The following is a 27,582-nucleotide window of genomic DNA, read 5'->3' on the forward strand; positions in this document are numbered from 1 at the left end:
ACTTTGCTTAAGTACACAAAGCCTTAACTCAGTACTTATTTAAAGCACCTAATCTGGTGCAGATTACAGATTAAAGTCTTTTTGGGTATGATGCCACAAGTTTTGCACATCTGGATTTGTGGATTTTCTCCCATTCTTCTTTGCAGGTCCTCTCATGCTCTGTGAGGTTGGATAGGGACCGTCTAAGGCCACAGACAAGGGACACCCTGGACAGATGGCCAGTCCACCACAGGGCTCACACACAGACACATATATTCACACCTATGGACAATTTACTGTCTCCAATTCACTTATTGGATTGTGGGGAAAACCGGAGTGCAAGGAGGAAACCCACACCAACACAGAGAGAAAATGCAAACTCCACACAGAAAGGCATTTAATTACATATGCATAATGGCATTTGGAGTGTAGATTGATGTGAAAAGATAAAGCTTTTCAGAATAAGTTTGCCACGATATGTCCTTGTGTGGTTATTTTTCACAGACCCTCAAGTACCTCAGTATGTTGAGTTGACAGTTTAGACTCTTCAGTCCAGCACAGAGCAGCTTCACTCCTGAATCATGCAGGCCATTGTTACTCAGGTCCAGCTCTCTCAGGGGTGAGTTTGATGATTGTAGAACTGAAGACACAATTTCACAGCACTGACCAGTGAGCTTACAGTGTGCCAACCTAAACAGGGGAGAAATGAGAAACAAAGGACATGAATGTAAAGGCCCTGGTATACTTCAAGGGAAATCTCCCTAAAAAACTATTTAAATCAATAATAATAAAAAAAAAAATTGTTCGGATGCCAGACAAGAGTAGGCCTGTCAAAATAAACCCAGGACAGCATGACTAACCCACCTGTTACATACAACAAAACAAAACTATTTCACAGAGTCTGACTTTTTCTGTCTTTCAACATAAAAGCGTTTAAACAACACCCCTCAAATAACACAGTCAAAAGTTAACTTGATCAATACCAATAAAAAACAACAACAACCAATCAAATAAATAAAAATAAATAAATAAAAGATCAATTTAAGAAATCAACCATCGTTGAACAATTTCAGTCACCACCACTTTTTTTTTCTTGGTTCTCTTTCACACATACATAAAAATACATAAGCAATGAACCCTTGCAGATACATCAGTTGGGATTCAGCAACAGTAGATTCACATGTCTACATTAACTCCAAATGTTTTAATGTAAAATAACACATTAAATAAGCAGTTAGAAGTAGAAGGTGTAAACAACCAAACAAAAATAAAATATATATCAATCTTAGTAAAAAAGTAGCTGCAATAGACACATCGGAAGTGTATATTAGAAAAGCCAGTGCTTAGTGTGTGTGTGTCTGTGAGCGTGTGTGCTGAAATGTTTGTGTGAGAGAATGGCTCTGAGTCACTGAAGTTTAACAGATCGCAAAGTTTCTGAAGAGTCTCCTGCGATCATAGTGGACTCTAAGATGATCAAATATCTGATATTTGCTTTTTATATTTGAATGGCTGAATGAAGCTGGTACGTGAAAGTGCGTTGCGCCAGAGCAACCCGTCTGACAGTTGTAAGTCTTCTAGTAGCTGTGCCAAGGGAAATCTGAATCATTCCCTTCTGTAACTTGCAGAGACGGAGAGCGTGAGTAGGAGCTGTCCATGAGCTAGGAGCAGGAGCAACTTTATGCCTCCACGTCCCCCCGATTGCCCGCGAGCTTCTCCTCCTGTCTATACGGTAATTTATTTAACTGAATTATTAGTATTAACTGATTGGTAATCTATACGACATAGAGTCGCGTGGTTATGACGCAATCGTTAGCCTATTTTTACAAAAACTGCTTCTACGGGGCCATAACGTAAGATACAAGGTAATGGAGCTTTTATACATTGTCGCGTTTCAATAAATAATCAGATGTAAAGTTATTCGCTGTCAAAGTGACGGCAAAATGAATGGGAGTCAATGGAAAGCTAACAGCAGGTGATGGCTTGCTAACTAATGAGGTGAAGGTACGCTTTCCGGGTGCTGGATTACCCCCTTGTGTGTACGCAGATATTTCTTGAGACGACGGCATGTTTACGGAAAAATTTTTTAGAATGAGGAAAAAAAAACATTGATATGTGTGGATGTGTGACCTTAAAATGATGCAGTATCTTGATCGTCTTGACTAACTTTTGATGTCAAACTGATATCAAGGTGCCCGCTGGGTCACAGTGAAGCTTGTTGGTCGGATTAATTACAGAGAAGTTAAGTTCAGATATGCATGTTTAGACGGAGCTCGGGTGTCCAGATATCGGATTTGAAGTGGCTCAGATCGGACGCGAAAAAATCGGATCTCGTGCGGATTTGTGTACGTGTGCATTATTAAATGTATATATACACACATGTATATTCTTCTTCTCTCTTCATTAAAGCTCCACTGAAGGGTTGCCAGTTATCACAAAAAAAATAAACAAGCCCCTTGTTTCTCCACTCACTTTCAATTTATTCTCCATCTTTGTTCTAAACTTAGATGTCTACAGTGTCTTTATGTACAAGATGCACAACTTCATTAAAACAATATTTTAATTCTATAACATTAGATCTATTGCTTATTTCATATATTCTTGAACCTCACTGGTTCTTGTTGAAGCTCAAACGCTCTGCGTAACAAAATACCCATAAATGCAAAGCTTATACACAGGAAGAGAACACTGAATCAAAGGTCCAGCAAATACTGATCTACATCATGGTGACTAAAAACTTTATTATATTCAATAAAACATCAACAACTAAATATCTGTTAATTCTCAACAAGAACTTTTGTACATGTATGAAAGAAATAATCGTAAACTGGTTTGTAAACTTGTATCACATTCTGTGGCTGGAAGTCAGTTGTAGTTCTTGTGTTTCTCTTTTTTCTGTTCTTGTTTCTCAGTCCCTCAGTGATTCTGCTTATCAGGTGTTCATCAGTGTCTGAATTCACTCACTTCTTTTTATTCACTCTGTCAAGGGGACTATATTAGTGAACTAATGTAGGGAATAGTGATTGAGGGTATAGGGTGTGATTGGGAAAACAGCCTCTGAGTGTCGATTTTGAGAGCTGTTAATTCACAGTATATTCCTGTAGGCTATTTTTGTTTTCTACGGTATATTACTGTTTTAATGGAAAATGGTATGAAACTGTTTCAATGGTAATTAAACTAACCCTTTAAAAAAACAAGACCAATCACACCAGACAGGATTATTGTTATATTACTTAACATACTTGAGTTTGTCCAGATGGTTGAGAGTATCAGAGAGCAGCTTCAGTCCTGATTCTCCTGGGTGATTGTAGCTCAGATCCAGCTCTCTCAGGTGTGAAGGGTTTGAACTCAGAGCTGAAGCCAGAGCAGCACAACCTTCCTCTGTCACCAAACACTGAGATAATCTACAACAACAGTAAGTGTCCATGTTAGTGTATCTACTGGTGGCCTCTGATTGATTTGAATGATATCACAGTGTTGTAAAATGTGCAAATTATCAGCTACAAATTATCTAAACGATCTAATTGTAAGTTATAATTTCAAAATAAAAAACTCAATTTTTACCCATAAAATCTAAAAGAATTAACCCTCTCGGGTCGACAGACATACCGGCGCCTTTTGATGGACTTTTTCACATAATAAAATACTAATTTATGGTAATATGCTTTTAGAGCAATACACCATTCGAAACTGTAAAAAGTTTACTTTCATTTGTGTCCACTTGCAGTCAAAGCAAAACAAACAGAATGTTTTCAGCCGTCTCTGTGAACTTTTTTCTGCAGTGCATCAACAAAGGAAAACAAAATTCTGCAAATAAGTGTCTACTTTTTGCATGTAAGTGTCTACTTTTAAATTATCCTATTCAAAACAAAAACAAATATTCTCTGTTTATATAATCTGTATAAGAGAGAGAGATGTAACGGTCTCTCATGCCAGCTTCCTGCAAATGTGAACATGCCAACAGACAGCGCACACTATTCATATGGTAATGATCTGAGGCAATTCATGCAAACAGAGTCAACACCCACATCAACTCAAACACATCATGTTTCATCAGAATGATCATATTCATTTACTTTCATTTTGGGATGAGGTGAGAAATAATCCTGGAATAAGAATAATTGAGTGGTTATTTTTCACAGACCCTCAAGTACCTCAGTATGTTGAGTTGACAGTTTGACAGTCCAGTACAGAGCAGCTTCACTCCTAAATCCTGCAGGTCATTGTTACTCAGGTCCAGCTCTCTCAGGGAGGAGTTTGATGACTGTAGCACTGAAGACACAATTTCACAGCACTGATTGGTGAGCTTACAGCATGCCAACCTAAACAGGGGAGAAATGAGAAACAAATCATTACAAAAACAATATCATTAATACAGACTGGTGTTTTAGGGCACTGTATGCATTGTGCATTGTTTTTGAGAAAGGGTCAGCAAAGAACATGAATGTAAAGGCCCCGATTTACTTCAAGGGAATTCAGTCTCCCCCCAAAAATATTTATTTCAATCAATAACAATTTCAGAGATCACTACTTTTTTTTTTTTTTTTTGGTTCTCTTTCACACATACATAGAAATACATAAGCAGTGAACCCGTGCAAATATGTCAGTTGGTAGTAACAGGGTTTCAGCAACATTAGATTCACATGTCTACATTAACTCTAAAATTTGGGATGCGGTGAGAAATAAACCTGGAAGAATTTACCTCCGAAAAAGAACAAAACTGTGGTTTCCATTTCATTTTGAGGGACTTGATACGTTTGGGGATATAATTTATGATGAGCAAGTTATTTATTTCTACATTAGAAAATATGCTCTTTTTTTACATAAACATGCACTATAAAAAAGTGAACGTGCAGTTGTTGCTTTAAGGAGGTATTTCTAACTGATTCAACCTATAAATTCTAATATTTTTGTTGTAACCTAATTCAATCAGGTTTATTTAACATAAAACAAGGGAATGCTGTTTTAACTTAACTGAGTTACATTGACCCAATATACAATTTCCAATAAAGCTCAGGATGGACACATCCGACACATGCGCACTATGACTGCACCAGACCTATAGAGGGCAGTATAGTCATGATATGTTTCCGCTACAGGAAATCTGCTCTGAATAACAAAGGAGGAGAAAAGGTTTGTGTTTGCCTGCTCCTTGTAATCGGCAGATTTTCCTTCGATGAGAAATTGTGATTTGGGGTTATTATACTCATTATGTTGCATCAAAGTGAAAATCACAATTGACATTATACAACAAACATACACTCAAAAAAATCTGTTTTGCCTCTTGTTCAGTTTAATTAATTAAAATGAGCTAAAGTAAAACAATTTAACTTAAAGCATCGTAAGCCTAAATAGATTGTATAGCCAATGCTGCCAATTTGGAAAAATATTCATGCCCCTTATTTATTTATTCTTTTAATTTTTTCATGTTGCAACCTTATGCTGCCTGTAGTGTTTTATGTTGTTTTTTTTCGACATCAATCTACAGTATATAATGACAAAGCAAAAAAAAAAAAAAAAAATACACAGATTTGTGATACTGAAATATTTACTTTGCTTAAGTACACAAAGCCTTAACTCAGTACTTATTTAAAGCACCTAATCTGGTGCAGATTACAGATTAAAGTCTTTTTGGGTATGATGCCACAAGATTTGCACATCTGGATTTGTGGATTTTCTCCCATTCTTCTTTGCAGGTCCTCTCATGCTCTGTGAGGTTGGATGGGGACCGTCTCAGGCCACGGACAAGGGACACCCTGGACAGATGGCCAGTCCACCACAGGGCTCACACACAGACACATATATTCACACCTATGGACAATTTACTGTCTCCAATTCACTTATTGGATTGTGGGGAAAACCGGAGTGCAAGGAGGAAACCCACACCAACACAGAGAGAAAATGCAAACTCCACACAGAAAGGCATTTAATTACATATGCATAATGGCATTTGGAGTGTAGATTGATGTGAAAAGATAAAGCTTTTCAGAATAAGTTTGCCACGATATGTCCTTGTGTGGTTATTTTTCACAGACCCTCAAGTACCTCAGTATGTTGAGTTGACAGTTTAGACTCTTCAGTCCAGCACAGAGCAGCTTCACTCCTGAATCCTGCAGGCCATTGTTACTCAGGTCCAGCTCTCTCAGGGGTGAGTTTGATGATTGTAGAACTGAAGACACAATTTCACAGCACTGACCAGTGAGCTTACAGTGTGCCAACCTAAACAGGGGAGAAACAAAGGACATGAATGTAAAGGCCCTGGTACACTTCAAGGGAAATCGGTCTCCCTAAAAAACTATTTAAATCAATAATAATAAATTAAAAAAATTGTTCGGATGCCAGCCAAGAGTAGGCCTGTCAAAATAAACCCAGGACAGCATGACTAACCCACCTGTTACATACAACAAAACAAAACTATTTCACAGAGTCTGACTTTTTCTGTCTTTCAACATAAAAGGGTTTAAACAACACCCCTCAAATAACACAGTCAAAAGTTAACTTGATCAATACCAATAAAAAACAACAACAACCAATCAAATTAATAAAAATAAATAAAAGATCAATTTAAGAAATCAACCATCGTTGAACAATTTCAGTCACCACCACTTTTTTTTTCTTGGTTCTCTTTCACACAGTACATAAGCAGTGAACCCTTGCAGATACATCAGTTGGGATTCAGCAACAGTAGATTCACATGTCTACATTAACTCCAAATGTTTTAATGTAAAAGAACACATTAAATAAGCAGTTAGAAGTAGAAGGTGTAAAATATATATCAATCTTAGTAAAAAAGTAGCTGCAATAGACACAACGGAAGTGTATATTAGAAAAGCCAGTGCTTAGTGTGTGTGTGTGTGTGTCTGTAAGCATGTGTGCTGAAATGTTTGTGTGAGAGAATGGCTTTGAGTCACTGAAGTTTAACAGATCGTAAAGTTTCTGAAGAGTCTCCTGCGATCATAGTGGACTCTAAGATGATCAAATATCTGATATTTGCTTTCATATTTGAATGGCTGAATGAAGCTGGTACGTGAAAGTGCGTTGCACCAGTTCACAGACTCAACAAAGACAGCAAGCCTGGAAGCGTCAGGCCGACAGGAACATAAGCCCCACTTCACACAGCAACTCAAACTTTGCCCTCCTCTCAGACAACCCTTTCGCAAGAACTACAGTACATTCACTTGTGACGTCTCTCCCCATGTGCACTAGCCTCACCGTTATATTTGCCTCTACCAATAATTGATGCAAGCCTCCTTTACGCCAATGAGTTGACAAAGTGAGAGTGAAAGTAAAATTTAAGTTTGAGTTGAGTTTTATGCTTTTCCACATGGTAAACACTAGGGGTGGCACGGTTCACAAAACCCACGGTTTGGTTCGTATCACGGTTTTAGGGTCACGGTTTTCAGTTCTGTACGGTTCTTGTTGTTATTTTTTTTTTTTATCTTTAACACTCCAAAAAATTACTTCAGCATATGATATATAGCTTAATTATCTAATTATTAATTTATTTATTTTATAAATGGGGCGTGTTTGCAAAACGCAGCTTCTCATTTCCCATTCCGAAGTAATATAGTGAGCGGTCACCGTGAGGAAACTTCCAGTGGCCCTGGAAGTCCATCCATCTGTAGTGCGAGCTACATGGGCTGTCGGACAGTTCTTTGTCAATTTCTCCTCGTGTCTCGTCATCATAGGCATAATTTGCGGGTGGGACATGTCCCCACCACTTTTGAAACATCTCGTGGCACGGATGTACCAATGCAAATAAATAAAACATCTCCAGTTAACTAGCAAAGTATTCGTTTCGTTCGTTTGTTAAATAAGAAGCAATCTACCGCTGAAATGTTTTTTTTAATCAAGTGATCAAAGAGCTCGTTGCCGCTGCGATCAGTGGCGCTGATACAGTGTTCTCTTGTGGCTCGCGCACACGCCGCACAGTCTTCACTCGGACGCGCACTTCAATCCGTTGAGGAGACTCTCTATTCGTTCCGGTGAAATCACAAAACAAAATTCACACAAATCTGTCTCTGTTTGATATACAACCACTGATAAACATAATCGGTTTTGATGAAAAAGAAAAAAATATATATACGAGTGTGGATTAGAACTCAGAACCTCTGACACGCTTGGCAAAAGTTCTGCCACTGGACCATTATAGTACATACGTAAAAATACTCATAAACAGTTGGTTATGTCTTAAGTGAATGTAAACAGTTGAGAAAGAAAACACATGTGTAAAAGTATATTGGATCCGTGTAGCTCTTAAAGTGACAGCAGCCTAATAAACCTGCTGCAGTCATTTTTGTTAATCAAACAATAAAAGAGTGTTATTTTACATTTTAATTATACATTTTATGTTGTAGGCTATTATCTGAATACTAGGCTTGTCACGATTATGAAATTTGGCTGACGATTAATTGCCTAAAAATAATTAGGGCTTTGACAATTAATTGTCTGTATAAGGGCTTTGACGATTATACGATTAATTGTCTGTTTTAGGGCTCTGTCATAAAAAAAATTTTGCGTGCTTCATTCATTAAATAATTGTGATAAATTTAGTCCTTCGCAGTTTGTAAGTTAGCATTTTGCAGTGTAACATTACAGTTAACACCTTTAAATATTAAATACATTTATTCAATTCAGTAAATAACTGAAACAATCACAACAAACTGGCCAATCACAGAAAAGTCCATATCATTCATATACAGTATGAACTAATGGTCACTTTTTTATTTGTTTAACACAATCCAGAATCCACTAAATACACACTAGTTAATAAGAATATATAACAATAAGCTATGACCATTTGTTTATTAAACTTAGTGAGAGTATAAATCAGCAATAAAAAGTAATTCTTGAAAAAATCTGCACAGATATTTGATAAAATCTAAACATATTAATAAAAACTAATTACTATTAGTACTCTTATAAAATTCATTCATGTATTCATACATTTAACAATTTTTATTTTATATATGAATGTAAAGAATTATATACACTACACACAAATAATATACAATTAAAAGATGCTTATTTTAAATGTATTGTGCAGCTTTTTAACGGGGCAACAAGATATGATAGATACGACAGAACAAAATAGGCTTTTAATAATCCTTCAGTGCACAAAACCATAATATGAATGAAACGCTTCAAAACAGAACGGCACAAAGCACGTATGCCCATCATGGGTGCAGAATGATGTGCTTAAAGCAACATGGAGTCCGTATCCGCGGTGATACAGATGTGCGTGGTCTTATAATGCACAGCGCACTGGCGCTGCAAAGTCTCTCTGCACTGGCTACCACTTTTGGACAAAAGCGTCTGCTAAATGAATGTGTAAATGTAAATAATGCGTTGCTATTGATGTTATTAAGCAAGTATTTAAAATATAATGTCTTTATGTTGTTTCTACATTAACTTGGAGATTAACTGTGAAATTATTACATTATAAAATATATTAAAATATATTAAAAACTTATAAAAACGTAAGTGTCAGCACTTGTAGGTTATATCATTTTAAATATATTTGAAAGATAATTTAAGTTTATTTTACACACTTTAAGCATTATCGGATCACATATCGAATATCGCATTTTTCTTTAGTATCATGCAGCCCTATAGGGTCCTTTGCACCATGACATCGAGCCAAACACCCCCCAGAAGCCTTTTTTCCCTTGGTTGAACATGTTTAAAGTTAGAGCTTATTTAGAGATATCAGTCGAATGGCTTATTGCAGGCGCTATTGGCTCCAGTTTGTATCTCGTAAATTACCGCACTAATAATGCCCAGAATGGTACCAAACCTCTACAGTAGTACAAATAGGTTCTGTACTCATAAAACGAGGCATTGGAAAGTTTGTAAGTACATCAGGAGTTTATTTAAATAGCACTTGCCTGATGGCTCATGCTACTGTTAACCCGGACACCGACATCACTTCACTGAGTTGAGAAAAGCACGTAAAAGTCCTGGCAGAAAGCGATGCATAAGGATGTAGTGTAACGACGCCCAGTTCCAGGAATGCACTAATATTTTGTTGGTAATACCAGTTTATAACAATTATTAGTTAACACTAAGTTGTCAACACTTCAAAAAAAAAAAAAATTATTTGTCGTTACACTACATCCTTATAATATGTATACAAATACAAATTTGGAGCTGTAGCGTCTGCACTAAGCCATTCGGCTGATATCTCTAAATAAGCTCTAACTTTAAAAATGTTCAACCGAGGGAAAAAAGGCTTCTGGGGGGTGTTTGGCTCGATGTCATGGTGCAAAAAGACCCCAGGTTGATTTTACTCCGAACCATCAATTTAACTATGCTAAAGCTCTGATTTCTAAGTGAACAATTCGACAACTACTGTTTACACATGTGAGGATAGGGTATTACCATTTGTGTAAAGAGCTTGGCATTTTGAAATATGTTGCTTTCCAAAGAGATTAAAGAGATTTTACAGTAATTTTGAATGTTGTACTTAATACAGAGAACTGTGTGTAGAGTTTTTTAATATGATATACAACTGAAAACTGAGTGTAAAGCAGGAACTGTAGTGGCAATTTTGCATCCTTGTTTAAGGATTTGGTACATTCGAGTTTTTAACCCTCTGGGGTCTGAGGTGTTTTTGGGGTCCTTGAGATGTTCTGACATGCCCTGACATTTGTGCTTTTTTCAGTTGCTTATAAACATAGTAATGGCAAAAAAAAAATACACACTATTTAGCACAAACAGGGCTACCATAATATGTGAGCAACAAGAATGTACATGTCTGCATTTTTGAGAGAATAATGTTTATGCGTGGTTATTGAAAAAACTAAAAACTAAAGTTTCTGAAATAAGACCACAAAACACACACTAAATATGTGCCAATAAGACTTTTGTCTAATGGATGTCATCGCCTAGTGTTTTTTCTTCAAAATTATGTGAAAATCACCCTGCCTAATCCTTCACATAACACAATACATTGATTTGAATTTTGCAAAGCACTTTCTGTTTGGAAAGGCAATATGCGGAGTGGGCGTCACAGATCATGCATATGTAGTGGTTCACACCTGAGGACCGCATACTTAATGAGCCATTCATTCAGGTGAGTCACTGAGCCACAAGAATGCAAGAGCAACAGTTGGAAGCATCTCAATTCTTTTTTATTTTTCCACATATTGTGCTTGCAATTTGGCCTATAATAGCCAAGGAAAACATGTAATTGTGCAGTTAATTCTCATACTGTATTTTCAGTTTTGGAATATTTATCTTCTCCCCAAATTTGTCACTAATAAAACACAATAAAAATTATTTAAAGAAAAGGCTTATATTTACCTTTTAATAGTTTGTTTACATCTACCTTGTAAATATTTAAATAAACAACAATTCAAGTGTAATCTTTCTTTGTACAAACTAAAGTATACATTTTATCATACATATTTCAAAGTTAAGGATTTGATTGATTATTTGATTATTTTTGACAAAAAAATTGGCAAATAAAAGCTTATTTGAGATGGCAGATATTTTACAGTAAAAATGTATAATCTATCCAAAACTAATCAACGAAATGTTGTCTTTCATATGTCTGTAACATAGGTCTTTCATTTTTATTATAAGGAATATAAATGCTAAAATGCTAAAAGGAATATAAACAAGAAAACACAGCCCCTCACAGGTTTGCGCCGTGGATTCCCGCGAGTCAGACGCGGATACTGTGTTTGTTTTAGGCTCGCGCAGTCTTCACTCGGACGCGCGCTTCAATCCGTTGTGGAGACTCTCTTTTCGTTCCAGTGAAATTACAAAACAAAATACACACACACACATGTCTCTGCCTGATATACAACCACTGATAAACATAATCTGATTTGACAAAAAAAAAAAAAACTATATGAGTGCAGATTCGAACTCAGAACCTCTGACACGCTAGGCAAATGTTCTACCACTAGACCACTTGAGTTCACGTATTTACTCACGTGAAAACTCGGTGTTTACTCGGCGTGATCAATTCGCTCTTGAACATGCTGCCGTTCGTCTGAGTTACAATCTTCCTCTGAGGAAAAGCCAAGGTGAGTTATTCCTCGCTGTCCAGAATCATCTGAAGAGCGTCTTTACCGGAGAAACGCGCCATCCTCTCTAAACGCAATGAACTATCAGTGAATCTGATCTGATGAAACTTCGTGTTTTCAAGGCATTGATCGGGGGGCGGGTGCGAAGCATAGATCACCTAAACTATTTACCATGTCAATAGCGCCGGGGGCGGGGCGGCCTCAGTTCATTATAGAGATAATTAGGCAGAAGGAAAAAACGGTACCTCTCCTTGCTTTCAAACGGATTACATGAGTTGAAAACATTTGTTTTTTTTATTAATTACTTCATTTAAAAGAAGAGATTTCAAGCTTCATAAAGACATATATCACGTGCCTGTGTGAGAAGTATTCGCTGAGTTATGATTCATTTTCGGACGCGTTTCAGAATGGACTACACGGACAGAGAGAAGGCAGAACTCGCTCCGTGATTATTTTTCTTAATTTGGCGAAAAGCACAACACTTTGTTTTTATTGTGAGTATACAGAAAAATAATACACATTTAACAGAATCGATTGATGTATGAAACTCCTATGGAAAATCAAAGTCAACAGAGTATTTATGAGTTTCTTTTACACTGATAAAAAAAAGCGAGCTGGTATCGCCGGCGATACCGCCGACCTCAGGGGGTTAAGTATTGGTGATTGCATTTCATGTTCCAATTAAATATATAAACAACTGAGAAACTGTAATTAATAAATGTGAAACACAAACCTCAGAACATTGAGTTGACAGTTCGGACTCCTCAGTCCAGTACAGAGCAGCTTCTCTCTTGAATCCTGCAGGTCATTGTTACTCAGGTCCAGCTCTCTCAGGGGGGAGTTTGATGACTGTAGAGCTGAAGACACAATTGCACAGTGCTGATCTGTGAGATTAGAGTCTGCCAAACTGAAAAGAAAAAGGATATTTGATTAAAAGGCCTGCAGGTGTCAAGACCAACTTCATCTTTCATTGTGGGGGTATTATGTTAATATTTCAATTCAGTTGATATTATGTTCATATTTTCACACTCACAAAGCTTTTCTGCAGTTCCTCACAGCAGGTACCAGTCTACTTCGACCCTCTTGTGATGATATGATCTTGTACTTTTTAGGGTCAAACTCATCAATCACCTCCTCTGACATAAGGATCATGTTTGCCAAAGTTGAACATTGTGCAAGAGAAAGACGTTTGTCATTTGTTCCAGATTTTAAAAATGCCTGCATTTCTTCAGCAATAGAATTATTCTTCATCTCAATCAAGCAGTGTGACAGATTCATCCATCTTTCAGGGCTAACATTGTTTTTTTGACCTCGTTTGAGGTTTTGGATTATTTTCTTGATGCCCTCTGGGTTGTTCTCTGTGCGAATCAGTAGATCCTGTAAGAGTCTCTGATTGGACTCCAGCGAGATGCCATGAAGGAATCGAAGGAGAAGATCCAGGTGTCCATTTTTACTCTTCAAGGCTTTATTCATTGCTCCCTTCAGAAACACATCCAGAGAAACATTTCCAGATTGAGTTCTGGACTTTCCTGTGAGGAACATTTTCATAACTTCACTGTTTTTGTGTAAATAGCAGAGAAACACATACAGTGCTGCAAAAAACTCCTGAAAGCTGAGATGTACAAAGCTGTAAACCTTCCTGCGATAAATCACAGATTCCTCCCGAAAGATCTCAGTGCAAATCCCAGAATACACTGAGGCATCAGTGACATCTATGCCGCTCTCTCTAAGGTCCTCCTCATAGAACATCACATTGCCCTTCATCAGCTGATTGAAAGCCAGTTCAGCAAGTTTCACAATCACTTCTCTGTTGGACTGCAGGAGTTTCTCTGGATCTCTCTCTTCATACTTCTGGTTCCTCATGCTAGTCTGAATGAGGAGGAAGTGTATGTACATTTCAGTCAGAGTTTGAGGGATTTCTGCACTGAGATCTTGTTTCAGGATGTTTTGAAGCACAGTGGCTGAGATCCAGCAGAAGACGGGTATGTGGCACATGATGTGGAGGCTTCTTGCTCTTCTGATGTGTGAGATGATTCTGCTGGCTTGATCCTCATCACTGATTCTCTTCCTGAAATATTCCTCCTTCTGAGGGTCATTGAATCCCTGAATTTCTGTCACACGGTTGATGTATTTTGAGGGGATCTGATTGGCTGCTGCTGGTCTGGTGGTGATCCAGATGAGAGCAGAGGGAAGCAGATCTCCTTTCATGAGGTTTGACATCAACACACCCACTGATGAAGACTCAGTCACATCAGAAACTTTCTCACTGTCTGAAAACATCAGTGTAATTCTGCTCTCATCCAGACCATCAAAGATGAACACAACTGTACATTCATCATAAATCTTTGAGTCCAGATCTCGAAGTTCAGGATGAAAGTCCAGCAGAAGTCTGTGAAGACTGTACTGACGATCTTTAATCAAGTTCAGCTCTCTAAATGGAAGCACAAACATGAAATCTACATCCTGATTGGCTTTTCCCTCGGCCCAGTCCAGAATGAACTTCTGCACAGAGACGGTTTTCCCGATTCCAGCGATGCCTTTAGTAAGAACAGTCTTGATTTTGTCTTTCTTCTCTCTTCTCTTCTCCTCATATCCTAGTTCAGGAGAAGGATCAAAGATGTCATTGCAGTTGATTGGAGTGTCTTGGAGGGTCTTGTAACTTTTCTCCATCTGTAGCACCTCATGTTCTTCATTCACTCCTTCACTCTCTCCCTCTATGATGTACAGCTGTGTGTAAATCCTGTTCAGGAGGGTCTGATTCTCTTGTAGTTTGATTCCCTCAAATACGCTCTCATATCTGTTCTTCATGCTGGTTTTGTGCTGGTCTTTGACTCTCTGCAGATCATCATGCACTGGCTGGTGAGAGTCGAGCTGCAGGGCTGCTTCTGTGTCATGATGACTGATGTGTTTCTGACAGGAGGAGGATGTGCTGGTCTGACAGGACACATCTCTGATCTGGTCAGCTCTCCCACCACTGAAAACACATTAAGAAGACAGAGACACAAAAACAAACAGAAAAGACCTTTGTGAAAATATTTAAATATGTTTAATATGAAAATCATATCATAGTCTGAGTACTAGTGTTTGCTCTTACAGACATTGTGGCCAACTGACATCCTAATATCACACTTGGAGTTTCTCAAGGTTCTGTTCTAGCAATGATATTTTTAACCCATCAGTGTTTCCCATTCATTAACAAGATTGTGGCGGCCCACCATAGTCTAATCTGTCCCGCTACGGTTTCATAATGAACCAAAAATATAACTAAACTTCTCAAATAAAAGTTCCCCTTTAAAGTACAATTCACCAAATTGTTTCTTCGTGAAATTTGCACACTGAACATGGGTTGGAGCTCTTATAAATCCGGCATTTGGGGGCAGATAATGACCTCCATATTTAAAGTAGGGAGACATCAAGTTTTCATTACTCAAAATGTTCGAAAAAAAGAGAAAGGCTCAAATTCTTGGCAGAAAGTTTAAACCAGAAACCATTATTTTAGAATATCACAGAAGCACTGGCATGGAGAAAAAGCAGTGTTTCTGAAATGATTATATGTAATTAATTTACATGTAAATGATGACTTATGGCAGGTGATTTATTATAAGAGACTGCAAACTCAGTTTGTTTCAGCATTTCCTAGTTGCACATTAATGTCCCCTTTGCCACAAGTGAAGCATTTGAAAAGTCAGAGAAGATTTTATGTCTAAATAACCTGCCACCTTTTCTTTTAGAAATAGAAAATCACATATTTTATACCCATCACAGATTTCCTTGATCAGCTGATATGAATCCTGATTTTCAAAAGTTCTTTCATATTTGTCTGGTTTGAGCAGTCTTGCATTTTTTGTGTCATCAACATATGATGGGCCAGTTTACAGACAATCAGTCGATTCATAGGAAGTTATTATTGGCTGATTTATGGCAGATCGATCAGAGTCCCAGCCAGCACAGCCATGTGGGGCCCAAATGGCTGTGCTGGCTGGGGTATCCTTACAAAACACTTATATTTATATAATAATATTTAAAATACTGAAATGAGCAAAGATTTTGTGGCACCTCTAGCAATATGTCATGACAACCAGATTGGGAACCACCGATTTTATTTATTCCTAACCAGAATTTTCTTGTTTCATTACTAATATAAAGAATAATTGTCAATATAACACTGATGCAACATACTGTATGTAACAAAACTCATTCCTGTGTAAATGGAGGTCTAACAGAGAAATGGCAGAGAGAAGCATAAGAAAGCACTATTTAACAATTCTTTCTTTGCATCTTGACCTCCACTTGTTACTTGTTATACTTGTTAAAGAACTTTAGCCATATGAAATGTAAACTTTTCTGAACCTTCGTGCATTTTGTGTTCATGTGTCTCTCACCCTACATGATGATACTCACACAGGGTCAAAGGTCACTGGTCCATCACTGAATCTTGTGGCCTTCATGGTCAGACAGTTGGATACTGGAGAAGCTGCTCTCTTTCTTTTCCTGTTGTTGATAATGAGAAATAAACAGAAATATTTCACATTGTTTCTCTGCAGATTATTTGACTGCTCCATTAAATTAACCCTGTCAATACTTCTGTAATTTATAGAGCAGTATTTGTATTCGTTTTAGAGAGAAAACATGTTTTATTAATAGTAGGGTACAACAGGGCTGAAGGCCACCGGGGTAAAAGCTGCATTTGATTTGATTATCCTTTAAACCACTAGATGGGAATCGCTAAAATTATATATATATATATATATATATATATATATATTGAGATAAAGGACTTGATAATGATTTTCAGTTTTGTTCAAGGTAATTAATTCAACAGTTTTTCTGAATAATATGTAAAGTTTGGCCCTACTGTTGGGGCAAAAGGCACAATAATTAACATTATAATTAATAGCTGGCTGACTTTTGGCTGACATGACATGGTTAGATTCAGATGTTTAATATAATTTATAAAGTGGCATTAACCATATGGTTCCCCCATATTTATATTAGGAAACATTCATATTTAAAAATATGATATTAATCATTTCATATAATAAATGATCACAATTATTGTTTCTACTGTAAAGCCAAAAATATATTTTAAGGAAATATAATATAATTTTAAAAATAATGTGCATGGGATCTCCTTCAAAGCTTTCAGAGTCTTTAGTTTTTAAAAATGTAATAGTTTTTAAATATGTGTTTTTAAAATGACATTTATTTTAATGAGTTTATTTGTTTATTTATTTAACAAAAATGAATTTCATTTATTTCTCCACATAAACAGAAAATAGTACAAACTTTGCTGAAGTCCTGGTGAGTCTTTAATCCCGAGTCTGAGGTAAAAGGCCCCTTTTACATTTAGAAGATTTTTAATCAAAATAAACCACTTTAATGATGTATTTTACCAAAATGTGTTGACCCACTGTTGTGGAAAAATTCATCTTTTCTTTGTATTTTATTTTCAACGATTTAACAAACGAATGCAATGCGTTCTTTGGCTGTATTTTGAGTTTCTTTTATGATATTGATACAGCTGCAGGGTGTGTGTGTGTGAGATTTCAGAGGTAAGGAGATTCCCGTGCTGGGGAGGGGTCAAGGGGGGTCCCTTTTGTTCCTTGTGCTGTGAAGGGTTCAAGGGGGGGTCCCTTTTGTTATTTTGTTTAGTGGGGGCTGTAGGAGATAGCTTTTGAATAGAACACTATAAAGTAGCTGGTCAACCTCTGCTCTGAGTCTCACTCTGCCTGCAGCTGGACTGTGGGTAGACTGGGAACATTCTTGCAAGAATAAATATCTTTTAAGGACAATTTGAATCCTGATGTCTCTTATGCCTGATGCTATTTTGTTAGTTACTTGTTTTTGCCTCAACAAGTTGGTGTCAGAAGTGCGAACCATGAGGTTTCTTCTGGCCCTGAGAAAGCGTATTGACGGACTGATCACCCTAAAGCACAAAAGGCTTTAGTCTTACCTCGCCGAATTGAGAGAGAAGAGCCAAAACTGCTATCAGGGCCAGGAGGAACCCACTGGATTCAGAAAGAACTCGGAGGCAGTAAAAGCATCTAGGGTAAGAGACAGTTAAATTATTTTGATAATTGTGAGTGAACGTGAACCATATTGGCTGAGTTTTGCTTTTTGGTACGAGGCGAGAGGTGAGTCAGTTAATCACAAATTTTATGGGGAGAAATTGATCTGACAAAGCAGACCAGTTTCTGCCTCACTTAGCTCGTTAGTGGACAGGGGATCCACTGGTGATTCAGAGAAATCACAGCTGCTGAGATGATTACGTTCTACTCGAAATTTATGTAAACCTTAGAGAAAGTTTAAAACAGGATTAAGAAGTTTCTGGGTGATTGTGCTCTACTCGAAGTTTTACCACATTGAATTGAGTCAAGCGAATAAGCGCACGTGGGGGAACTTTGAGTGGAACGTAATTACAAGACCAGGTTGAATTAATCAAGTAAAAAAGAAGTTTCTGGGTGATTGTGCTCTACTCGAAGTTTTACCACATTGAATTGAGTCAAGCGAATAAGCGCACGTGGGGGAACTTTGAGTGGAACGTAATTACAAGACCAGGTTGAATTAATCAAGTAAAAAAGAAGTTTCTGGGTGATTGTGCTCTACTCGAAGTTTTACCACATTGAATTGAGTCAAGCGAATAAGCGCACGTGGGGGAACTTTGAGTGGAACGTAATTACAAGACCAGGTTGAATTAATCAAGTAAAAAGAATTGAGCGAGCGAATAAGCGCACGTGAGAAAACTTTGAGTGGAACGTAAACAAGCAGAGGTCCGTCCGATCTCGGAGTAAAAGATCGGGTCTGTCGAAGACGTTTGACAGATTCTGTAAGACACGTGTCGAATTGTGAAATCCAGAAAAGAGGAACTCAGCCAAAATGGGGTCATCTAACAGTAAAGTAGATCATTTTTATACACCAATTTTCTGTCAAAGGAGAAATAATGATGGTGGTAAATGTAAATGTATTTCCCCGAGGCGGGAACCTTGAGTAAGATAAGACTCAATGTCGTAAAAGAATCAATAGAAAAGAACGAGGGAAAACAGAATGGTTGTTATGTGTGTGTTAAACATGTGTGTAAAGGACGCACACACGAATGCATACGCTGATTTACTTTCTGCTACCTGCAATGAAAAAAAAAAAAAAACAAAAAAAAAAAAAAACGGTTGGAAATCTTTATGTGTGGCTGATGAAACTTTGAGCAAAGCTATGACTGATGATTTGAGCAGTGTTGTGAATGATGAGCATATGAGATTGTACAAAGGTAGCCTACAGGGTTTTCTGAAATGCTAACTTATCCGTTACTAGTCAGAAAGGGTTGTTGAAGTTTGTTCATGAGTGTAAAACTGTGAATGGACAGTGAATTGTTGGATGGGAAAGAAGCAGATAAAAGAGAACAGAGTCGATGCAGAAGGAACTGACATGTAGGGAACGATAGAGTTCATGGAACTATTTATGAACGCCTGATTAAGTCAAATTAAGTTGAAATGGTACGAAAAGTGAGTTTTAGATGGAAATGGGGCGTTGAGTATGATTAACAGGGATTGGCATGATATAAGGATAAGGAATGTTTCATTAAGTAAAACGATTGTCTTTTGAACCTAAAGGGTCCAGCTATGCTGGTAAGTACAGCAACAGCGCTTGCTTGTTCAAACCAGCTTCTGAATGTTAAATGTATACTTGTTTTGTAATCAGTGTTGTTGATGATAATATCAAATTAGAAAATGTCCAAAGATTGGATAATTTGTTGATATTAAGCCATTTAAGGAAATATATTGTTTTATAAAGGAAATTATGGGTTGGAGATAATTTCCCTAGACACGTGTGACTAAAGTTAATCAGAAACTTTGTGAAACCCGTTTAGAATATTTAGATTTTCCGTGTCGCTTATGAAAATTAATGTTCTGCCAATAATAATGATGTGAATGTGCTTTATTGTATTAATGTTATGAAAACAAGGGTATTTAAGAATAGATTGCCATATTTTTGTAACAAGAGTTGAAGGTGCAAGCATCTAGGATAGCTGTGTGTAATTTAGAGACCGAGAACAAGATTTAGGGAATCTTGTGGTTTTCTGTGAAACAGTAGAGATAAGTAGGACTGAATAATTATAATACAATCTTGTGATTTATGTTGAATCTGCAAACTAACCATTTGATAGAAGAATAAGCTTTTAAAACCAGTGTTGATGAAATTAATGCCACGTTAAAGTTTTAATACTGTATGAAGAGTAACTGACCAGTCCTGATAAATAGTGAGATAAAAGAGAGCAAATGCTGTAAGCAGTTCTGCTCATGCTCTGAAGAGATTTGCAGATGATGTTTTGTAAAAGTTTGATTGTGATTGGAAAGATAAACAATAACTTAATTGGCTCCAAACAAAGAAAGTGCCAAATTGACACAAATTTAGAGAAAAGTCTGTGTTAATATGGGTTAGAAAGTAGATCAATGTTAATATGATGAAGATTATAATTTGGCTATTGTAATTGAATTTGCAACTGTAAAAGAAAAGACAGAGAACTGCTTATCAATGGCTCTGTTTGCATTTCCTGAATACAACACAATGTTTCAGAAGTGCAAAATAGGGTGAAGCTGTTAGAAAGATAAAAGGCAGAATAACAGAGAGTGTTTTATTGCAGTCAGCTGGGTCATTCAGTGACTGTATGCGCACTGTATGACTGTAAAAGTAAATGAGGGAGAAATAAAGTTCATAGTTGGAACTTTTGAAAGTTGTAAGAAGATTGAAAGATTTAAGTGTAAGGAATTCCTTTTGAAAGGAAAGAACTATAAAAAGTACCGGTTGACATAAAATTACAGATAAGACTAAATGAGTTGCAAAATATTTTAAAAGTACCGGTCACTAAAAGGATGATTGTGTTTTGAATGAAATGCTTTGATAAGGTTTTAGATGATATGGAGAGACAAATCTAATGAATGATTTATAATGATAATCAAAAAAAAAAAAAAATGTATCACAAGCAGGGAGCAGCCTCAAAAGTTGAATCATAGAAGCAGATTGATAAACTCCTAGAGAAAACATTGAAGTAAAATTGAAATGAAATTGTTATTAAGAACTAGAATAATTCGTATTATTTCTTTAAGATAAAATAAACAGAAGCAGTGTTACAGGATTAACAGTTGCTAAATGTAAAATGTGTAAAAGGCATTTGATTAAACAAAGGCTTGTTAATGTTGATTTTAAAAGATAAGATTGTGATTTGGCCAAAACAGGTTTGCTTATCTAAATCTGGCATGTGCTGTGACTGAAACTGCCACAGTTTCAGTGCAACAGAGACTCATTCGGAGTGGATATTTGTAATGTCTAAATTACAATACATGTAATTTATGGAAAAGATGCCTTAAGATGGGCTACAGTTAAAGAAAAGATGGCAGATAAAGTCTGAAGTTAAAGGTTTATGAGAATGCAGTGTACCAGTCCTGATGCCTCAAGAGTCTCTCTCTCATTCAATGTCAGCTGAAAACTGTTGTCTGAGGCTGTGTAAAGCACAGTGTTTCAGTTGAAAAGATTCATAGATGTGGCAGATTTGACAAATTTAGAGGACAATTTGTAAATGTTTTAAAAGTAAAACTGAATGATTTTAAAGAAGTCTTTAAAATAATAATGCAGACCTTAAATGATAGAAGTGACATTTTTGACCGCTTCTTTGTCTGATTTTAGCCTCCACCATAAAACAGGGCCGATGGCTCCGGCTACAGAAGTAACAGTACACTGAATGTCAATATTAAATGTTCCAAGTGGATATGATGGTTCTTGATTACCTCGATTAAAAAAAAAAAAAAAAAAAAAAAATAGCCATATTTCAGTGTGCAGGAGGCGTAGATCCCAAAGACGGGTAAGATTCTCTGATGGCCATAGATGGGAACAACCTAAGACAAGGGACTATCGCCGCCACTGGGGCACCTGCCCACCAGGTTCGGGAGGTGTTACCTACAAGAAGGGAGTGGTTGTGATGCTACTTGGGGCCAAGAGCATCAAAGAGGGGTCTGTTCCCTACAACTTCCACTCCAATATATATATATCAAAATGTTCCTTCACTTAAAAGAGCTTAATTATCATATAGAGACAATTACATCCAATCTCAGTAATATGTAAATAGAATCACAGAGCACAACCAACAACCATCTTGATTACGGGGACTTCGAATAGCTTGTCACCTTAAACATTTGACCGTTCTGTTTTAACAGAAAATCAAAGATGTGACATAAGGAACATCTTGGTTGGTTGGTTGCCTTATGGGCAAAGAAAAATGTTTGATATTGAACTAGTTTTTAACTCCTGAAGGTCATTAGACATGGTGGTGGCTAAAGACGAGAACAGCTTGTGATGAGTCAAGAGAAATTTCTGAAAAACGAAGGTTAGGTGAATTGAGTATTTAAACTAAAAATAACCTTAGAAAAAAGATCATAGCATAATGTATTTTAGATTATTGTAACGGTTCTAATTTGAGTCAAACATTTGTATTTTGACATTTGTGAACTATTAAGGATTGACTATGACTATGATTATTTTAGTTACAGTCCTAGGAGGCTGTTGAAAAGATTATTCGCTTATAGTGAGAGAGAAAGAGACTGCATGAGTGGAGGAAGAGGATGGTACTCTGTCTGTCTTTCTGTTATCAGTCAGCCAAAGAAAGCTGGAGCAAAATAAGATAATGAACCAAAACAATCCAGCTGACTTTTCTAAAATCAAATGAATAATGAACAGACATGCTTTGAAACTGGTTAAGAGGCCATAAAAACATTAGATAAAAGATACAGGAAAATGTAAGGTTAAAATGTCATTTAAAATTTAAATCTTTTTAGAGAAAAGATATGAATAAGAAATATGAGCAGTTCATAGTCAGGGATGAGTGTGAGTGTTAATTCATGTTTTGTACAGTATGTGTTAGTTTAGGACAACTGTTCTGTCTGAATAGTGTGTATAAATTTGTCATTAACCTCTGGAAAGAGTGTTTTAGCATTATAGATGGGTTAAGGCGAATGACAAATTTGAAAGTAAGCTGAGGATTGTGAGTCAATCTGATGAGAAGGCAACACAGAACATAGGATGAGCTTTAAGTTGATTGATCATCGAGCTCTGTCTGTTAATTATTATTTTGGTCATTCATGATGTGCAGTAGATTTGAATTACTTTCTGGACAGGTTTAAGTATTGATAAATTAGAATTGTGAAGTCGTAGATAGCCGTCAGTCATGTTTTGAGAAAAAGTTATAAATTTGACAGCAACAAACACGTACAGTAGGCTAAGTAAATATCAGATTATCAGCAAGAAACGCTGTGAGACTAGGGGCCGTTGCCTTAAAAAAAAAAAAAACAATTTGATAAGAAGATGAAATTGTGGCTTTAAGTAATATTTTTATTTCAGAGGCAGAGAAAGATGGGAAATTTGGCTGAAGGACAACGTTTGGGTTAGCAAACTTTATCCAAACAAATGTTACCAAATAAATATGAACAAATATTGCAGTTTTCTATAGCTCAAACAGTAGAGCGTTAGCGCTTGTAACGCCAAAGTCATGGGTTCAATTTCCGAGGGAAAGCAAGAATTGATAAGAATGTAAATGTGTACCTTGAAATGTAAGTCGCTTTGGATAAAAGCGTCTGATAAAAGTAAGAGAATTTTATTATATTAAATTTATGCACGAGATGGGTGTTGTGCATCAAGAGGAGGATGAATATGCTCATGGCGGGAACAAGAGAACGCACAGTAAAACAAGTGGTCAGATGAGTCTTTGAACTTTTTAGTATGGATACTTTGTATTCAGGCCACAAACAAAGACATTTCGGCCTCACAGGTGGGAAAAACAGTAAATCCAGGGGGGGAGGGCTAAACCCATTGTCTTCACAGCAGGCTGAGAGGTTATCTAGCTTTGACCTCATCGGTATATGAGGACAGTAAAAGTCCAGGAGGGGTTTATTTGAAGAACTTTATTTGTATTAACCAGCTAGATCTGGTTTACTAAGGGGTTCACATTTGCTGAAAGCCATCGCACAGGTGGGAAGATAAATGTTGGGAGGACATTGGGTTTAATTGTGTGCATTGTTTGTATTTTAAGTGTGCTAATAACAAGAATTGTTTTGACAGGAAACGCCGGAGCAGATGTGGCAGCACAGCAGACAAAAGAAAACTATGTGACAATAACCTCAACATTTGTTTTTCTTTACAGAAGATGCAGACTTTTGCGCATGGCATGAGCAAAGTGAAGAAACAGTGCCTAACCCTGTGTAATGCCTAACTTAAAATTTTCATTTTGCAGGATGTCAGGATGGATTGAACCAAACAGAACTGATTCTGTATTGTTTTGTTAACATGAACAACATGGGTTGAATGTTTTTTTCAGGGGAACAAGGACCCTGAGTGCTATTCAATGAGCAAGAAATTATCCGGTGATATGTTTCAGGTTGAAAATTTCACAGGTCACACCAAAGGGACGACAAGACACGCGCTCACTAACAAAATCACTTAAGGCCTCCATTCGCAGGTGACAGTAGACAGTAAATGACTCATTCCAGTGGGGGTGCGATCGTGATCTAAGGGAAAATCTTGTAAGGATTTGAAAATTATTGAAGGATGTTAGACCTGGGTCCAAGCATCTGACCTAAACTATACCAACCAACATCAACAACCTCACACGCCAGCGCAAAGAATAAAGTAGGGGATCAATGATATGTGCTAGAAACATATCTCCCCTGCCAACGTTGAAAAAAAAAAAAAAAAAATCCTCTCTACGGCATGCAAAGTGTCATATTGGTGAAGATGGAACGTCCATGAGGCAACGAGATGATCAACATATCTGGAGAAAATGTTGACCAATTAATGGTTGAAGAAAAGTTTTGCGATTTTATTTGATTGAATCAAATTAGGGCTTAGTATTGATATACATGAAGGGTATAACTGTTCTTGAATTAAGACTTGAATTAATTCTATTCTTAAAGATTTAATAGTATAATGGGTTTGATTAGAAAACAAGAGTGAATTTTTTCTATGTTGTTTATCAGAGAATGATAAAGAGGAGGAAATGTTGTGGAAAAATTCATCTTTTCTTTGTATTTTATTTTCAACGATTTAACAAACGAATGCCATGCGTTCTTTGGCTGTATTTTGAGTTTCTTTTATGATATTGATACAGCTGCAGGGTGTGTGTGTGTGAGATTTCAGAGGTAAGGAGATTCCCGTGCTGGGGAGGGGTCAAGGGGGGTCCCTTTTGTTCCTTGTGCTGTGAAGGGTTCAAGGGGGGGTCCCTTTTGTTATTTTGTTTAGTGGGGGCTGTAGGAGATAGCTTTTGAATAGAACACTATAAAGTAGCTGGTCAACCTCTGCTCTGAGTCTCACTCTGCCTGCAGCTGGACTGTGGGTAGACTGGGAACATTCTTGCAAGAATAAATATCTTTTAAGGACAATTTGAATCCTGATGTCTCTTATGCCTGATGCTATTTTGTTAGTTACTTGTTTTTGCCTCAACACCACCAATGTTCAATAAAAACACACTGTCAGGCCAAAAAAAGAGTCTCTGTGTGGATTTAAATAGGCAAAATAAATGTTGGAAGCTGTTTTATGGAAGACATCATGAACAGTACCAGTGCCTAAGATAACAAACCCCTCGGAGTTCTCACACTACAGACCGATTGCTTTAACAGCGCAGTTGATGAAGGTCTTTGAGAGATTAGTATTAAACCATATTAAGCAGGTGATGATGCTGCTGAGGATAAACTACAGTTTGCCTATAAAACTGCTGTTGGGGAAGATGATGCAATTATTTATCTCAAGTCTAAGAAGGGTCAAAGTCGTATTCATCAGTTAAGACATAATGTATATAATATAATCATAATGACTTGCGGAACTGATACTGGAAAATAATGGTTATTGTTGTGAATGTTTTTTTATTTATTATTATTACTGTGGTATGTGCTGCTGTGACGTGTACATTTACAACTCTGGGTCTGGGGATTAATAAAGTTTACTGAATTGAATTGAAATGAGTCTATGACTGGATCATTATTGTGTTTCTAGCATGTTATATGTTTGGCAACAGCAGAGGTGTAAAGACAAGGGGTCAGAAAGTAGAAGTCCTGCCATATGTTTATTCCACCATGAACTCAGCATCTGAATCACTAATTAGTTCTCCTGGCTGAAAAACTGTGACAATTAGCAAATCCAGGTGATTGGAACAAAATACTGAGGAGGACTTTAACTTTCTGAAGCTGGACTTTACACCTCTGGGCAACAGTTCTTCTAAACCTAATTGATGGAGTGTAGCATTTCTTAAACAATCATGTAGGAAGACACAGCATGGCCATATTCCAGGATGTCAAGATTCATCAGGCTCAGATTGTGAAAGAATGGTTGTGATGAGCATGAAGAATCATTTTCAGGCATGAATCGGCTCCTCTGAGTCCAGATCTTGAATTCATTGAAAGTCTTTGGGATGTGCTGGAGGAGACTTTACACAGTGCTGGACTCTTGCATTAACAATACAAGATCTTGACCAACAATTAATGCACCTCTTGATGGAAATAAATGTTGTGATGATATCAGTTGACTTTCAATGTTGATGCTTTTAACAGTTTTATTTTTTTATTAATGTCTACTTTTTTAAATCAGTCAATAAATTCACAGAGTACTGGTGAAGTGAAGCAAAGAAGAAGAGCAGAAAAAACAACATAGAAGAATAATAACTAATATTCGTGTCAGTCATTGATGTGTATTTACTATTTTGAGGAGCTACTTTAGAATATCTTAACTGGAACGGACCACTAACTTTTTCATTTACATTTAGTGCAAGTTCAGTGTAAAACTTTTTCTTCACAAAAAGTATCTTAATTTAAGCTACTATAACTTTGTTTTATTTCTACTTTAATTGTTGCTTGCTTTCACTTCAGCAATGAAATCCTATGTGTCTTCTATTAAAAGAGGCCAGTGGTCCAAAGCCTTCATGAGTTTTTAAATCCCCAAATGGAGTCTGAATGTCACCTAGAGGCCATATTGGCTACTGCGCCTAAAACTCCCAGAGCATTTTGATTGTTTGGGACAAATTTGAAAGACAACTTGGTTGGATTTACCACTTTTTTAGTTTTAGGGTGCCCAGGCACAGGCTTTATATTAATAGAAAATAAAAATAAATGTAAAGCAGCACATTAAGTTCAGCAACCATTTAAGTTTGGATTTGTGATTGTTCAGTCTATGTTCAAGAATAGGGTCGCCAGGTGAGAGGCTAATGAGGCTAACTTGTTATCTGGATTCCAAGACTACACTCTAAAAAATATTGGGTTATTTTTTCAGTATTTGGGTAGTTTTTGTGTTACCCAGCTCCTGGGTCAGACATAACAACCCAGTGTTTGGGTAGTTTTCTTGTGTTAACCAGATCTTGGGTCAGACATAACAACCCAGGGATTGAGTTATTTATCACAGGCTTTTTGCGACCTCTTCAGGAAAGAGCAGTGCAGCTCCGTCAAAATGGTGCATGTCTTCGGTAAAATACAGGTTTGTGTACATTTTATTTGATCTATATATTCATTATTGTGCTGTATATCGTTTAATATTATGCAAAGCAACATAC

General features: G+C 36.9%; 1 protein-coding gene across 4 annotated transcripts in view; it reads right to left on the reverse strand.

The window, feature by feature from the left end:
- Positions 1-27,582, reverse strand: part of LOC311294943 (NACHT, LRR and PYD domains-containing protein 3-like) — a 56,807-nt gene that overhangs the window by 19,025 nt on the left and 10,200 nt on the right. For 3 of the 4 annotated variants that reach the window (XM_084416060.1, XM_084416059.1, XM_084416062.1), the window contains exons 3-9: positions 16,413-16,502; positions 13,045-14,985; positions 12,745-12,918; positions 6,022-6,195; positions 4,131-4,298; positions 3,219-3,380; positions 496-669 (exon numbers count right to left, since the gene is read on the reverse strand). In XM_084416060.1, coding sequence (XP_084272186.1) covers positions 496-669; positions 3,219-3,380; positions 4,131-4,298; positions 6,022-6,195; positions 12,745-12,918; positions 13,045-14,985; positions 16,413-16,502 — 2,883 coding nt within the window. The remainder of the gene's footprint in view (positions 1-495; positions 670-3,218; positions 3,381-4,130; positions 4,299-6,021; positions 6,196-12,744; positions 12,919-13,044; positions 14,986-16,412; positions 16,503-27,582) is intronic. The other variant, XM_084416061.1, reaches the window with a different exon arrangement.

Source organism: Rutilus rutilus (assembly GCF_951802725.1).
Source record: "Rutilus rutilus genome assembly, chromosome: 1".
NCBI classification, from domain to species: Eukaryota; Metazoa; Chordata; class Actinopteri; order Cypriniformes; family Leuciscidae; genus Rutilus; species Rutilus rutilus.